This window comes from Camellia sinensis, chromosome 10 (genome assembly GCF_055761805.1).
Source record: "Camellia sinensis isolate YWXY chromosome 10, ASM5576180v1, whole genome shotgun sequence".
In the NCBI taxonomy this organism is placed as follows: domain Eukaryota; kingdom Viridiplantae; phylum Streptophyta; class Magnoliopsida; order Ericales; family Theaceae; genus Camellia; species Camellia sinensis.
The window spans coordinates 37400535-37418563 of record NC_138970.1 but is presented as its reverse complement, the minus strand read 5'-3'; the positions used below and the strand labels follow the sequence as shown (position 1 = coordinate 37418563).

The following is an 18029-nucleotide window of genomic DNA, read 5'->3' as shown; positions in this document are numbered from 1 at the left end:
GGCCAAAAATACTACGCAAGATAACGGTATTTAAGAGGAATAATGAAGCAAGTGCAATATGGGGGGCTCAAACAGTGTTGAGCCCTTAATGAAATAAGAAAATGAGCTCAAAAAAATGACCTTTTCAGTTTTTTTCGGAGCTCAAAACAGTAAGAAAAGAGGCTAGAAAAATGTTGCAAAATTGAGCTCAAAAGAGGGGAAATGATGCTTACCCTTGAAGACAAGTCTTTGGATGCTTCTTGGCTTGAGAAGTGATGTCTCCGAGCTGCTAGAAAGCTCTCCAAACTGCTGGAAATGGACTAGTGGTGGTGGTGCTTGGTGGTGATGAAGAAATGAGGTGTAGGACTTAGGAATTTTTGAGGAAATGAGAGAGATAGAGGGAGTTATGAAGCAAGAGCTCTTAGGGGAATTTTTTGTAACCTCTATCACAGACTTGGCCAGCCAAGTATATACACCAAAAAGGGGGGAAAAGGAGGGAAAGAAATGGGGGGAAAACAAGCCAAGTTTCCCCCCAAAAGTTGTCCCCCCGGATAGAGATTTTTGGAGGGAAAAAAATGTATAGCTGTAATGTACATGTTGCAAGGATCATGGCCGGCCACTTATTGGAGCTGCAGGTGGCCGGCCGGCCACCTCCCATAGCCGGCCGGCCAAGGGTCAAAAGGGTCAAGAAGATTTAATGGCCGGCCACCACAAATTGATGTCCTCCCAGGTGTCCTCAACACAGCCCTATGGTTCAAAATTGTCAACTGTAAAACAGGAGAGAGAATAGGCCATTTTTAGGAGAGGTTCAAAAGGGTCAAGTGGAATTACTGGCCGGCCACTAACTTTTAGGATCCTCCCATGTGTGTACATTACAAATATGTGGTTAAAAGTTGAAGAAAATGGCCCAAGGGTATTCAACATTGGCTCGGAAGTGAGAAAAACGGGCGTCGGAGGGCGCCGGAGGATATATAACTGGTTGCTGAAACAATTACTGGCCTCCCACCCTTCTATGGCCTTCCTGGTGATGAAACAGAGGTACCTGCCAAAAATGAACGAAAACCGATGCAAAACGAATGTTCGGGGGCCAAAACGCGCAGTTCGGGGCCTCGAAAACTGCCTGTTAAGCACCGAAAGTGGCATTCGGCCACGAAGTGGGTCTCTCAGACCTCAGTGTCCCTCAAAAGGGAGCAAATAAGAAGTACGCCAAAAACCAGAGCAATAGGAGATGGTTAAGCGGTCCCGAACCGAGGCACACGGCCTGACGGCTCCGAAAATCGGGAACCGGGCTCCGAAATGGGCAAAATGGCCTACAGCCACAAAATGCAGCCCACGGCCATGAAGAGATCGTCTACGGGACCTCTCCCTCCCCTCAGGAAAACAAACAGAGAAAACCGAGCCTGGTTCACAAACCGAGGCAAAGCACAGAAGAGGGTTCGGAAGTCCGGAGGCAGGGCTCGCAGCTGAGACTCTGAAACTTCTGAACGAGCACATTATGCAATATCACCAAGCACTCAACTGGTGACGTCTGAGTCTCAAGGTCGGTCAAAAATGGGGTGTCTATAGTGTGCTATGCACATTGCGCCCGCGACAACAAACTCACGCCTGCGACTAAGCAGTCCAAAAGTGTAGCTCTCAGTACTTTTCTCTGCATCCCACGATGGCACATCGCTCCCTCAACTTGGAGTCTTGCGCCTACGATAACTACATCCGCACCTGCGAACTTGGCCTGCCCAGGTCTATTTAAAGGCCCCCTAGCTGTTTTGTTAGATATCTCTCACACTTACATTTTCTAAGTATTCTCTCATATACTCTTCTGAATATTTCCTATCTTGAGATACTTCCTATCTTGAGAGACTTTAATTTTTTAGAGGAATACATTTTTGTGCGAGCGTATTTTTATAAGAGAGATTTATTTTTTAGAGAAAAATATTTTGAGAGAGTTTGTTTTTTAGATTGAACTTGTAGTGAGGTTTATGTGTAATGCTCTCATCTGCTTGATGATTCATTAGTCCATGGAAGCTTCAAGATCATCATCAAGCTTTGTAAGTTTTTCACACCTTCCCAAAAGTGAACCTTCTAGGTGGATTCCAAGATTGTAGGCTTCGGCAGATTCCAAAGTCATTGGCGTCCTGTGATTTGACAAACCTTCTTGGTGGATTCCAAGATTGTAAGCTGCGATGGATTCCAAGATTGTAAGTTACGGTGGATTCCAAAGCCATTTGGTGTCGTAGTCATTCAACAACCGTTACAAAGATCTAGTGGAAGAAGAAGTGTTACTTGAAGGTTGAGCAAACGCTTCTACTCGGAGTAGCCTTGTAACATATCTCTTGTACTCTTTTCTTTCATAGTGGATTGTTTGCTTGGCCGAGGGCCCGTGATTTTTTATCACAAGTTGGTGGATTCCAATTGTGATTTTCCACGTAAAAAATCTTTTGTGTCATGGATTGATTTTCTCTTACTCTCTCTTACTTACATCGATCATGGTTGCTTAATTTTTAATTGAATTGCCTAAATCGATAATCACTGTCATGACCCAAACCCGCCCCTATGAATTAGAGTCACAACCAGCTAGTAATCATGAGATTACTTACGGCCTCAGTTAGAAATCAAACCATATTTAATAATAGGGGGCCAAACTGCGGAAGCAATACATACAAGAATTGTCCAACGAGCTGTGCATACATGGTTTAATCGAAAACTTTCTCATATTCATGAAATAACTCACTCCATGCAATACTTACGTTATGTATGTACTACGTACATTCAAGATCATTTTACAGTTTCAACACCAAGTTCCAAGGTTATACACAACGTTGGTCAAACATAACCATAAGAGAACAAAAACAAAAGTAAGGCCTCTGCATGAGGCAACCTTGGTTGACCTCACAAAACTTGGTTTCTCAATGCTCACTGGGGCTGGGGTTGGACGTCCTGGTGCTCACCTACATACATATAAATACCGAGTGAGCTAATGCCCAGTGAATAACACCAGAGTAAAGAGGTTACTAAATGAGATTCGTTCATAAATGAGTCATACTTATAATCTACATATTTGAACTACTGTTCCCATTCATTTACAGATTTATAGATCATAACAAAGCAAAATGACCTCGGGTACAATACGTCATTTCCATATACAAAACGACCTCAGGTCCAACTCATATACAGAACAAAACGACCTTGGGTCTATCTATACAAAACGTCCTCGGGTCCAATACTCATTCATAGACCGACTTTAGGTCTAATGGATCTATGTGCCAATGACCACCGGTCCTTCATATCATATTACCAAACGACCTTGGGTCCATCATTCTAATATTCATAATTATGAGCATGTGATCATGATCACATCCGTACTCATATTCAAAACGACCTTTGGTCCAATTAATTCTTTATTCAAAATTTTGTCCAATTTGTATATAAGATGGCCTTTAGTCTATCTTATTAAACATTCTAAACAGCCTTAGGCCCAATTTGTGTCCTCGTCAAATATACCAAACGGCCTTAGGCCCAATCTGTGTTCTTGTCAAACATATCAAACGACCTTAGGCCCATTGCATATGTTTACACCAATCACTTTATAGATTCTACTACAAATAGGACAGATAGAATACTCATTCATAGTACAAATTCATAAAGTCAGAAATTTACCATGTAGGTAACATTTAGAAAATAATGCATACACAAAAATATATTTACTAAAATATTGCTCACTGTGTTCCAGTGCTTGACTCATCCTTACACTTGACCCTACATAATTCATAACACATTGGGTCATAATTCAATTCATTCCGTTCTTTAATTTGCATAATGTTCTTAGGCTTCTTTCATGCTCTTTAATTCATTTAGAATGTCCAATGCATGCCTCAGAGTACTTAGAAATAAAAAAGAACGGGAAATGAATCATAAAATGACTTTTCAAAATTCCTGAAACAAAGTTCTCCGCTCGAGCGTAGCTTTGGTTACTCGAGCGGACCCTTTTGGTCTGCAAAAGTACTGGTTGCATGCATTTTACGCTTGAGCGAGACTTCCGACGCTCGAGCGAGACTTCCGACGCTCGAGCGAGGAGTCTTGCAAAACAGGGTTCGCTCGAGCGTAGAGTTTATCGCTTAAGCCACTATGCAAATTTCTGCAAAACTTCTGGGAGCTCAACTTTCACGCTCGAGCAATACTTTCCTCGCTCAAGCGAACAAGTCAAATTTTGGGTTTTCCAAAACTCTATTTGAAGCTCAAGCTTGATGTTTAAAGGTTCAAAGCTCATACTTTTGGAACAAAAACATAGAAAACCATTATATGACATGAGAACATGGACAATTTGAGACCAATTACTTAAAATCACGAATCATTATTCCAATTCAAACTCAAAACATGAAGTTGAAACCATGTATGATATGAATTGTATTCTCTCCTTTTCAAGCCTCTCCAATACTCTTATGCATGAGGTGAAAAATGGTAAAATCATGGAACATCACCAAAAATGTCAAATGTAGCTTCATGCATGTGGAAAATTCCATGAAATTCAAGTTCAACTTGGTGATTCATGCATGCTTGTACACAATTCAACTCAATTCTTCCATTTCAAAGAAATTCATACTTCCTTTGTACAATTACATGCAAATGAACTCAAGAATTAGGTAAATTCAAGTTCTAAATGTTCTAATTGCAAGAATCAAGGTTGACAATCATAGCTATGGCTTGAGTTTAAGGGTATTCTAGCCCAATTCCCCCAATCCCCTTCAATTCTTTCATAATTATCTCCTCTCTCTCTCTCTCTCTAAGCAAGTGTTCTCCCTCTCTAAAATGTTTAACTCAGCTAAGAGGTGACAAAGATGAGCTCACCAACGTGAGTTAGGCCCTTGATTAGCATATATATAGGTCTCACTAATTATATGGCTAATTAAGGCTTAGGCCTAATCAATTTAAACATAATTAATTTAAATTAATCTAATTATCTTAATCCGAATCAATTTTTAATTAAATTTCACCATAAGCTCTAAAAATCATACTGAATGCAAAAACACAATCAATTTCGAGTTCTGTCGCCCCTGCGGCCTTCAATTTAATTTTTATAGCAGAAAATCAAACAGATTTTCCTACGGTGAACAGATATAAATTCACAAACATCCATAATCATATAATTAGCATTCATAATCATATTAAGCTCATAATTATAAGCATAATTAAGATTAATTAACATACACTAGAGTTGGGTTATCACAATCACGTTAAATGGGACGCATCTAAATTTTTTAAAAGAGTTTTCCGCACAAATCTAGATTTTTCAATTTATTACTAGTATTGTTGTTGATAATAATAATGAGGAGGAGGAGGAGAAGGAAAAACAGATAGTGTTCATTCTCTCTTTCTCTCTTATTCCTACACATAGAGTAAGAAAGAGCGAGATGAAGAGTGAGAAAGAGATATTGTTGTTGTTGTTGATGATTGCAACAAATAAAAAAAAAATTTGAGCAAATAATTTTTTTTTTGACATAAACAGTTTGTTTTCAACAGTTTGGTATTTTTTTAGTTGTTGTTTTGTTGATTATCATTGTTGTGCTTTCATCTATCTGTTAAACAAGTTCGAGCTTATGTTGAGTTAGTAGTTACTTGTTTTCTCGCACTTCCAGATATTACTAGTATAATTTTTTGTAATTGAAGCTTAGTAGGTGCATTTATTCATCCTCTCTTCTTCTTTTTTTCTTGCATAAAAATAAATTTTGTTGCAGTGCAAATATTACATATAAATTGCATAAATTAATCTTGTACTAAAACCCCTTTAATTATTTTGAGAAATAGATAATTAACTAAAGATCTGTGCTAGATTATTTTATTTTTAATTTTTATTTTTTTTTCAGTGGTTGTTCATGATGATTGTTGTTGTGGAAGATTGTTGAAAATGATGATGGTGATGGTGAAACATATTAAACAGATCATCATTTTGGTTTATTTCAAATCTTTTTTCTTTCTTTGTTAATATTAAATAGATAGGTGAAATAGGCTTGAACAGATAGGGAAAAATTATAACAAATAAATAAATAAATTGAACAAATAAAAAAATGAATAAATAGAAAATAATTTTGAACATATAGATATAAAAATAGATAAAAAAAATATTAATTTTAACAGATAATTGAAAAGATTAAAAAATTAAATCGACAAACATTGAACAAATAGGAAAAAATTGAACAGATAGAAAAAAAATTTTGAACAGATAAGAACATTTTTTGAACAGATAAAAAAATTTAAACAAATAGTCAACGTCAACATATAAAAAAAGTCAACAAAGGTAAAATTTGAAAATAAAATGTCCTTCAAAACCAATAAAAGGATTTCTCACTAAATTATTTCACAAAAAGTGAACTTATCACCAGTAAAAAATATTCACTGGACCTATTACCTTAGACACTCTCTAAATTAGATTTATCACCAATTTTTTCTAAAAATTATTACTATTTAATCGAATTCCATCTTTTGAGTTGGCCTTAGACCTCCAGAAAGTTAGAGCCAACCCTGTCCCTATAGATTCATCGTTGTCATTCATCTTCTTTCACATCTACCCTATAACATTAACCAACCAACCAACATCTTAATAAATATTTTTAGGACCAACGGTCATCGTCGTGATCGCTTTGATAATTTTGTAATATTTGTTTTATTCTCCATTATTTGCAATTATGTGCCCATTTTATCCTTCTTTTTTTAAGGAGTTGCCCCAAAAATGAATTTAGGTCCCATTTATTTGGATGTATTACACTTAAAAATATTTTTCATGTAAATTAATTTCATACAAAAATAAAATAACTTTTTATTATTTTTTTATATTTGAAACAAAAAATTGTATTATATACTATGGGTAGAAGTTAATAAAGAGATACCTCACTTTTAAAAAAGTTACGAACTACTAATATTAATCAAACTTATTTAGATGGTTCACATGACACCTCGGCAAGAATTGAACTTGAGACCCAATGTCTTACCACTCAATCATACCTTTAGGTTCCTTATTTTCACTTATCAAAATCTTCAAAAAGTGCTAGGGCAAAATATGAATTTTAAAATTTATTGATACATTAAAAAAAATTATTAGATTTATAAACATTTAAGTACATCTCATAAGACCCGAGCATTTGTCCAAGCAATCATAAAAAGTGCACTTAAGTGCGAAGGTGAGTAAACTTTCAAGTTTGAGTCTATAGAGAGATATTGGCCTAATGCTAACCGCTATCTTGTGGAGGGAAAAAATTCATCACATAAGACAATTTTAATTTATATAATTTTTAATAATAACTCATTTTAGAGATTATGATAAAAATATATATATATATATATATATATATATTGTAAAAATTACAACAAAAAAAAAAAATCTCAGACTTTAACCTTTATAATAAAATAAATATTGAGTTTTTAATTTTGCCAACTTAGACCCTAATTTTTTGACTTATTTTCAATCTAAATTATTTATTTATTTTCAACATAGAAAAAAGCTATTTTTTGCTTTTTGCTTTTTTTTTTTTTTTTTGGTTGCTTTTAGGCTTTTTCAAAAATGCAATTGGGAATTACTTTTTTTATTGATTTTTTTGCTTTTTTTAAAAAGTATTATAATATGGTATCACATCATTTGTAAAAATTATGAAATTCTCATATTACCCTCATGCACAGAATATGGTCTGCCGTTGTCAATGAAATAAATTGAAAGTATGTCGGTAATTTGACGTATCACTTATTTATCCTTATCGGAAGAAAACATACCTCAAATAAGCTGCTTTTAGCTTATTTCTGAAAAGCAAAAAAGCAGCTTTTTTCTATATTTCCAAAAGATCCCTAAGTAAAATTGATTATAAAGATAATCAGTGTGTTTGGTTTGAGTCTTTTGGATTAAATTTTTAAAAAATTAAGTTTTTTAGTTTTTGTATTTGTTTTTTTAGTAAATATTTTTAAAATTTTAAATATTTTTGTTACTTTTTTAGATACACCTTACTTAGATGTATCTAAAAAATAAAAAAATTGTGAAAAAATAGTTTAAAAAATTAATAAATACATAAAAATACAAAATATATACGGAATTCTCATATTTTTTTTTTTTGTATTTTTGGTATTTAGTGAATTTTTAAAAAGTTTCTTTCACAAATTTTTTACTTTTTAGGTATATTTATGTTAGGTATGTCTAAAAAGTAAAAAAAATTGCTTAAAATATTAAAAAAATTCAGTAAAAACAAAAAAATATGAAAAATAAGAAAATAGAATTTCTTGAAAAGAGTTTTTGAAAAACTCTAACCAAGCATGCTAAATATTTTCGCAATTAAACTTAATGAGAAAAGGCATTTTAAATATATTTTGTACATCTACATTGAGTTTAGTTAAGATACTATTTTTCTGTTATTTTACTTGACGAAAATAAGCTTAAAGTTTAGATTGAAAATAAATATTAAAAAAATAAATTAAAAAAATTAAAATTTTAAGATTTATTTTATTAAAAAGCTTAAACATATGTAGTTTTTTTATAATTTCTCCAAAAATAATTTTAATTTTTCATTAATCAAATAATAAAAAATACAAGTCAAAAGAAACAAAATACAAATAAATAATGCTAGAGGCCCCAAATGTTTAGGTAATGCTGTTATAGAGCGTGTACCACATGTAAATTATGATTTTTGTAGATATAATTACAACAAATGTCATAACTCAGTCATATGAGAATTATAACTAAAAAAAATAGTTATAACCAAACATCACAAAAGGTATAATTAAAAAGTTCTTGAAGCATAACCAAATAATGTTATAATCAACATCAGAATGTCATAACCAAGACCATAATTTATATAAATAAGTTATAACTAATGCTCCAATAGATCAACCAAATACCACAAAGATCATAAATAAGGTGCATATATTACATATCTCAAAAGAAGTGTGTACCATAGAATTTTTCCAACTATTTTATTTAAAGAAATTGACCAAACACTCACATGGCACTGAGTGTTTTCTTAGGAGAATTTCAATTCAGTGTAATATTTTTAAAAAAAAAAATTGCAAAAAAATTGTAAATTTTATACCCATTAATAATTGAAAATATAAATTATTTCATGATTTTGTAGTAATAATTTTCTGGGAAACCCACTGATAAGTAATTTTTCCAATTTTTTTTTAGAGTCTTGCTAACAAAAAAAAATACAAAGTGGTTCAAAAAAAAAAAGGGCAAATTACATATACACCCCTCCAGGTTTGGTTAAATTACAGATACCCCCCTGAGGTTTCGGAAATTACATCCCGCCCCCTGAGGTTTGTATTTTCATAACAATTTACCCCCTGAGGTTTATATTTCATAACAAATTACCTCCTAATTTCTTATGCAAATATAGCATTCAGGGGGGAATTCGTAATTTCTCAAACCTCAGGGGGGTATCTGTAATTTTATCAAACCTGGAGGGGTGTATATGTAATTTGCCCAAAAAAAAATAATATGAAACAGATGAAATAAGCGTCGAATGCAATACATTTTTCGTTAGTTTTGTAACGTTTTTTTACTCATTTTGAAACACTTTTTAACTTTTTCATCATTTCTAAAATACTTTTTATTTTAATTCTAACATTAAACAATACATAAGAATACTTGTTAGCATTTGTCTTTTTTCTTTTTAGGATAAATTATATAAATGGTCTATGTGGTTTACACAATGTGTCAACTTGATCCCTATTGTTTTAATTTGCTCGATTTTGTCCCTTAATTTAATAAATTGTGTCATATTGATCCAATAAATATCGACTGTTAGGTTTGATGGACGGAAACTCAAACGATGTGTCAAATTTTTTTTTTGATCGGAAGAGATATTTCATTTAATAAAGCCAAAACGGCATTTACAAGAGTCCATTTAACCCAAAACTTACACCAAACAAAGAGAAAATAATGCAAGAAGCACCAAGGAAGAAAACTATGAAAATATTCAGACGTACATATCGTACTCGTGCTCGTACTGCGATGCAGAGTCGATCGTAAAAGTTCGACAATAGAGCATGTCCGAAATAAATCATAGATCCCATCCACAATGAGGGTAAGCTAAACAAATACGCACAGATGGACTCTAAGAACCAAACAAATCCAAAAACAACACAAACCGTTGAAAGAAAAATAAACAAAAGTAAAACCAAACAAGATAGACCCACAACCAAGTAAATTCGGCAGCAGCGTCGGCAAATCCGGCAATGGAGAAGACCGGCAAGGAAGAGGCAACAGAGAAGAGTCGGTGAAGGCAGTGGCTAAGGCAAATCCGGCGACAGCAAAGGAGGGAGGAAGAGAAGGCGGCGATGGAGAAGACGAATCTGACCGGCGAGGAAGAGAATGCGGTGGCTATGGAGAAAACGGCGGTGTAGAGGTGGTGAAGGCGCGGATCTGAGATGGGCACTCCCGAAGTGAATGGGTGGAGGAAAACACCTCACAGAGGAGGGAGAGGATGGAAGGCAAAGCTTCCAAGTTATGGAAAAGCAAAAAGGAAAGGAAAGAGCAAAAGAGAGGTAGGGGGAGAGGAGGCCGGACGCCGCCGGAAACCCCTCCCCCACCACCAGCAGCCACCAACTCGGGAAACCCTAGGGGGAGAAAAGTTTAGAGAGAGAAACTCTCAAACTAGAGAGAGAGAGCGCAAGTTGATCTTAACGATGTGTCAATTTGGTCCTTATAGTTTACACGATGTGTTAATTTGATCTCTGTTATTTCAATTTACTCGATTTTGACGAGAAGCAAATTGACACATTGTGTAAACTACAAAGACCAAATTGACATATCGTTTGAGTTTCCATTCACGAAACCTAACGGTCGTTATTTATTGCACCATTATAACACAATTCGTTAAATTAAGAGACAAAATCGAACAAATTAAAATAATATGAACCAAATTGACACATCTTTTAAATTATAAGAACCATTTGCATAATTTACCCTTTTTTTTATTATCCTTAACCTTGCTCAATATAAATTTTGATTATTTACACGAATACCTCTTAAACGATTAAAAAATATTATTTTGATCTCCTAAATTATAAAAATATACAAATAGACATCATAAACTATTGAGAAGTATAACTTTATCTCTTAAATTATATAAGCGTACAAATTGATCCCCTACACTGTAAAAACATATCAATTGGACTGCTAATAGAAAGAGTCAAAATGAAACACATCAGTAGTTTAGATCATTTATTCGACACGTTCTTATAATTTAAGAAGTAAAATGATATTTTTTTAATAATTTAACGAGTCTATTTATAAAAAATTGGATAAATTACAAATACACTCCTTGAGATTTGATTAAAATACGAATTGCCCCATGTGATTTTAAAAATTACATTCCACCATTTGAAATTTCTAATTTCATAACAAATCACCCTTTTATTAATAAATCATGAAGTCAATTAACAACTTTTAATGATATTAAAAATATGTTTCAATTAATAATTTAAGTAATTTTATTATTGTATAGGAAAATAATTATGAATTTTATTTTTTAATTAATTTTGTTAAATAAAAAATTTTGACAGTGAAATATTTATAATTTTTCAAATAATTATAAGGAATAACTTGTATTTTAAGTAAATTTTAAAAAATATATTTATAATTTACTTTATAAATTTTTATAATTCAAAATATCAAAATGATATATTTTTAATAATTTTAAAAATAACCCTATAAATTTCACATGAAAATTTATTGCCGTCGCCCGTGAGCGCTGACATGTAGCTACTGGTACCAACAAAAATATTAATAAAGTTTTTAAATTGTTTTGTTTTTTCCAACTAACCCTCGAAATGCTCACCACAATATTCAACTTTCAATTCAACTCATGGTGATTCCCAGTATGCCACCTGGTTCGTCATCCGTTCTCTCTGTATCCACTTCTCACACTTGTCCCCACCATTAAAATCAGGCTTCGTTTGGCAACCGAACTTTTTAGTTAAAAAGTCAAAAAGTTATTAAATTAGTCAAAAAGTCAACAATACATGTCAAAAAGTGAAATATTCTCTAGTCAAAAAGTCATTCCAAACATACTAATTTTTTTTAACTCATATTTTAGCCAAATAACTAAAAAATTACTAAATTAGCCTATTCCCAAACGGGGTCTCAGAGAGCCTAAAAGCTATGTTTGATTTTTGCTTTTTAGTTACAAGAATATAGAAGATAAAATTTATTATATAAGTTAATAAAATAAAATATTATATTTAAATTATAATTATTATATATATTTTTTTATAAAAGTTAAAAAAGTTAAAAATAAAAATCAGATGAAGCTAAAAAAATCATACTAAAATAACTAAAAAGTAAAACTATTTTAGCTCTTCCTAAATGAAGGCTGAGGCTTGGAAGTAGGGAAAAAAAAATTAGTTTATTGATTTTTTTTAATTTATTTTAAAAAAATAGGTAAGAGAAAATAAGGAGACTATCAAACTTAAATAAGTTAAAAATTTGTTTTTTTTTTTTTTTTTTTTACTTTTCAAAACAAGCCTAAGACATAGATTTTGGCTAACAAAAATTATCATAATCAAATTAAATGAGACATAATTAAAGAAAAAATAATCATAACTAACATAATTAAATCATTTTTAAGGCGATGCATATTAAAATTTTCTTGAAAGGAATCTGAATTACATGTTAATATTTTTTAATAAATTTTGGATATTTTTTTTAGATTAGTAATATCCCTTTATATATGAGAAATTCCAATAATATATATATATATATATATATACTATATAAATCAAATCCCAGGCACCAGTATCAGATTATTACGCATATACATACAAAATTATTCATCTATAAATAATTGTTTCCCTTTTTTCGTCTTCAATTCTTTTAGTACCCATTTGATCTGCTCTCTCTCTCTCTCTCTCTCTAGAACACAAACCCCCCAATCAAAGCTCAGATTGTGAGTGAAGTGTGTGTGGTGTGGTGATGGAAACCCTATCGAGCTCGTCTTCAATGGTGTTTTCAGACAATTACAGAGACAGAGGCTATTACTCTCCGAGAGATGTTGTGGGTAGACAAGAAATTCGTTTCTTATCATCTCCAGCACATGTTAGACTCGGTTTCTCTCATTCGATTTCTCTGCAGCATAAGATGATTCAACCTATTTTTGTATCGTCTGAGACCCAGGTCTCTCTCTCTCTCTCTCTCTCTCTCTCTCTCTCTCTCTCTCTCTCTCTCTCTCTCGAGACATGTGGTTGTGTTGTGGTTTGTTTGATAGCCAGAAAACAGAGGAACCTTTTTATGAATAAAAAATAGTGGAAAAGAGATGTAAACATTTGATTTCGCACCAAAATTAGATTTTTATTTTTATTTTTATTTTTTTTAAGTTCCTTTTGTGAAGTTAATTTTTTTGTTTCTCCTGTCTTTCATTTTCCTACACTTTCTCAGCAACCAAACAGTGAACAGAGCAACATTTAGCTTCAGTTAGTTCTTCCCTGTAGTCCCTTACTTCCTTATGTGGCCTAAGAATCTTTGATATATATTATTTTGTAACCTTCTTCATGTAGCTCCCATGTCATTTCAGTGTTTAAGCAACAAATATTGAGAAGAAAAAAAATGTAAAACATTTTCATCTTTGTATTTTGCTACACATTAAATTCAAAAAACAAATTTCCAGCAAGTAGTGTTTCCTAGATAATATATGATCCTGATATTTTCCTAGAAAACAGAGGAAAGTCATGTAAAGAAATTACAATATATCTGCATATATATATATATATATATATATTTTATTTTGTAGTTGATCTTTATGATTTACAATACAATTCTGCACAAAAGTGAATAATTTATAACATTCCTATTGATGCAGAAGAACTTGCAGAATGAAGAAACTCAAATCCAAGGTACATACAAGTAAAAAAATATCCCAATTTTTCTTATTTTTTCAATTTTTTGTTATCAATATAATGTCTTTTTGCTTTGCAGATACATCGAAAACCGTTCATGTCAAATTCCAATTGCAGAAAGAGTGTGCGTTTGGTGAGAAATTTCACATTGTGGGGGATGATATTATGTTCGGTTCATGGGACCCTTTGAGTGCAATACCGTTGGATTGGTCAGACGGACACGTATGGACTGTCGAGCTGGTGAGGAGAACTTATCCGTGCAATTTTGTTGAAGTTTTATGTATTCAACACCAAATGTTTGATATATCCGTGATACGAGTCATATACTCTACAGATATACCAATAATGGTATCAGAACCTGTTATGTAATGGCTGATATTTAAAACCTTGACGTAGTGTAATGCATTAATATGTTTTTAACAGGATATACCTATCGGGAAGTCGATCCAGTTCAAATTCATACTAAAAGGAAGTACTGGGAACATCCTGTGGCAGCCAGGCCCCAACCGGATTCTTGAGACATGGGAAACGAAGAACACGGTCTTGGTTTCTGAAAATTGGGACTACAATGAACTTCGGATGCTCATAGAGGAAGAACCAACTTCTATTGAAAACATCGAGTCTACAAGTAATACAGATACGCTAATCGTTGTGGAAGACTTGAGTCAGGCAAGAGTAGACAAGGAATCAGCCTCTACCGTTATCATAACAAATAATCCTACGGAGAAGCCATTGCCAGGGAAATCTTTGTCTATGGTTGCAGAAAATATCATTGATCCAGTAAAAGAACCCCGGATCCAAACAAGAACAGTTGATTATGCTAAAGAAGAACATGTTCATAATCCTATGGAGAAGCCATTGCCAAGGAAATCTTTGTCTATGGTTGCAGAAAATATCACTGATCCAGTAAAAGAACCCCAGGTCCAAACAAGAACAGTTGATTATGCTAAAGAAGAACGTGTTCATAATCCTACGGAGAAGCCATTGCCAGGGAAATCTTTGTCTATGGTTGCAGAAAATATCACTGATCCAGTAAAAGAACCCCGGGTCCAAACAAGAACAGTCGATTATGCTAAAGAAGAACATGTTCATGTTTCAAACAAGGATATGGTTACCGGAGAGAATGCTCTTGGAAATAATGACTGGTCCGGGACTCCCAAGAGTTTCCCAGACACAAAAGACGAGGCAAACCTGGCTTCCTATGAAGGTGATCCGGTTTTAATACCAGGCTTGACTCCATTAACCGCAGAGGATACTGAAGAAACATCCCCATCGAAAGATAGAAAACACGTTGTTGCTAATGCTCCCCTCGGTGTCGACAAACAAGCTGACGAGCACAATGTGCCAGAGGTAAATGCTTAACATGCGTCGATTCTTTTCTGCTTTTGCTTTTTTTACTTCTTTTTTCCTCTGTGCCTATTAGCTCTGCAAGAAATAACTATCTGCTTCATTCCCTTGAAGCCGGACCTTAAGAAAGGTGATTCCAAACCAAAATAGCTGTTCTAGTTTTGTTGTATCTGCTTGAAATCCATTTTTGGATGAACCCCTTTTGGTCGGGGATAACTTTGCTCAGATGAATCTCAGGTCTGAGTTCAATCTGAATTCTAAATTCCGAACTTAAAGCTACCTTTCTTTATTTTTGTAACCTCACCTAATGAACGCAATTTAGTCACATCATATGCAATGGATTCTATGTTTTCAATGTATACTTTGATGAATGTCAATCGCATAGAATTTTCTGCACTCCCCGAATGTTTAGTTCCTCATCTCCATAATTATGTTCGGCTGTTACGGCACAGATGCAAGTTGTTGACATACTTCAGATTTTTCACATGTACTCCAACCAAATGAAGAAAATCCCAAACGACAATGACTCGTCACATCCCAAAGATTCGGCTGAAATGATGTTCAATGACAAGGAAGAACAACTACATGGCAATGAACAAACAGAACCCGTTTCAAAGCAACTCGGAGACGTCTTGGAAAACGACGTTCAATGGGGCCGTAGAACTCTCCAGAAACTTCTTACTAGTTTTGGCTTCTTTTGGCTGTAGAACTCTCCAGAAACTTCTTACTAGTTTTGGCTTCTTTCAGCTCCAAATCAACTAAAATATCTTCCTTGGTGTTTGTTATATGTGCATTAGGTACTTCATCATAACCTCGTATGCTTTTATGTGAACTTGGTTACTTCATTATGACCTTGTATGCTATCTCAAAGATTGCCTATTCTCAAGCAAAAAAAAAAAAAAAAACAAACAAAAAACAGAGAAGAAGAAGAAGATTGCCTAGGTTCTTGTTGTATTTGGGATGCTTGTAAAAAACCTCAGTTGAAGTGTGAAAGGAGATTTTGTAATGTATTCTTGTACCATTCCTTGATAGCGTACCAGTGACAACTCAAAACACACACAACTAATTTCTAACTCTTGCATTGATGTTGAAAATTCAATCAGCACAACCTTATGGCTATTCTTCTTCTTCTTCTTCTTCTTCTTCTTCTTCTTTCTGCTATGCGAATGGAACGAAAAGCAGACTACTTGACACGTTGGAGAATCCAAGACTTATCCAAGTTGCAAGAGAAAAATTGAACAAGCGTGCTCGGCCCTTGTTGGAATGTACTATTAAACCTAGATTGGGGTTATATGTTAAAAACTATGGCAGAGCAATTTATGAATCTCTACAATACGACAGACTTGATTTTACTCCCAACCATTTACGTGTTGGAAAGTCCATTTCTTATTTTGTGTCGAAGCAATTGAAATTTTAGGATCTCTATTGAATCAGGAAAGACTTACTCTGAAGGGCTTCAGCAAGAACATGTTCAGTGGCTGTTTCTAAAAGCCACCGGCATCCTTCCCTGCTTTAATTGTAGGAAATCTTTTCTTTTTCTCATAGCAATAAGATATAGGCAATTACTTCACGTTAAAGACAATAATAAATTGTTCCCGATAGAAATTGGCACAGGAATAGGAGGGAGTTCCGGCCACTGGCAGACTCAATGGTTTCTTGGAGGACTCTCACCAAAACCGAGCTTCATCTTTGAGCATGAATGTAGCCACTATACCACTTGCCATTATCTGTAGATGTCCATCATATCCAAAAAGAATTACATCTTTCTTAACTATTGCTCTGCTTCCAAAGGGTTCATGGACTCAGAAAATTTGGAGGTCCAAAACAATGAAGCACTACCAGTTTTCTCGTCCCTTCCATGTCCTTTCTGTCTGAGAAACCATAGCTGAAGGACTAATGCTGCAGGAATCAGCACAATTACTTTTATATCCCTAAATACATGGGTCTCCAGAAAATATGGTTACATTTCAGAGGAACTGACACGACATAAGTTTTAGACTGGATATCGACCAAGGGGTGAGGTAATTCTGTGTGATGCCCGTGTTCAAATCTCACCAACTGCAAGCTGTCAAAACACAGAAGATTCCAGGCAACAAGAAAGCTGGAGGGAGAGGGAGAGAGAGAGAGAGAGAGAGGTGACTATGAAAAATGAATATGGCACAGTTTCACACAACTAAAGATAGCCAAGCTCACTTTCTCCAACACCCTTATTGAATTGAATTCTGGTTTATACCCATAATAAAATCCTCAAAACACACAGCGTACAGCGTAAGTTGTGCATTTTTTGTATTCAAATGAGTCCTCCCATATACGCAACACCACATTCAAAAAGCTGGTGAGGGACACATCATCAGCACACGGAACATTAAGTTAATCAAATTCATCAAACCATCAAATACAATAACTTAATAAGAACTACAAGACCCCACATCAATGCTGTGATCATTTAGTGATGAGTGGACACAATGAACCTCGAAATTTCACCTGTTTCTACAAAAACACAATCAATTTTTTTCGTGGCATCAAAGATTTTGACCACAAGTGAAGACCAATCACAGTCAAAGCTTGGCTCTAGTTGATGGGCCAGCAGTAATCACTTACCAAATGCATAGGAAAGAACATACATGTAGGGAGAAGGGAACTCAAAAAGGAAAGAACCTCACCTGTTTCTTCTAATAACTACCTACTCGCTTCAACCCAACCTTGTTCAGCCCCAAGTTCTAAGAAATAATGGTATCAAGGAAATCGAATTACAATGATGTTTGTGGCATAAAAATGTGATTTACAGTATCATACTGAATATAAAGTTCAACATGTAGATTGACAATATACTATGTCCC

At 33.9% G+C, this 18029-nt stretch overlaps 1 protein-coding gene across 2 annotated transcripts; it reads left to right on the top strand.

Moving 5' to 3' along the window:
• Nucleotides 1-12737: 12737 nt before the first annotated feature.
• LOC114274409 (uncharacterized) lies at nt 12738-16210 on the top strand. Of its 2 annotated transcripts, none has more exons than XM_082891256.1 (5): nt 12738-13123; nt 13806-13839; nt 13922-14082; nt 14266-15192; nt 15696-16210. In XM_082891256.1, exons 1-5 carry the CDS (start codon nt 12923-12925, stop codon nt 15894-15896), a joined length of 1524 nt encoding a protein of 507 aa, XP_082747382.1. In that variant the 5' UTR covers nt 12738-12922; the 3' UTR covers nt 15897-16210. The 2 variants fall into 2 exon arrangements, with proteins under 2 accessions (XP_082747382.1, XP_028072122.2); XM_028216321.2 differs by having other exon boundaries at nt 12745-13123; nt 15642-16210.
• Nucleotides 16211-18029: the final 1819 nt, after the last annotated feature.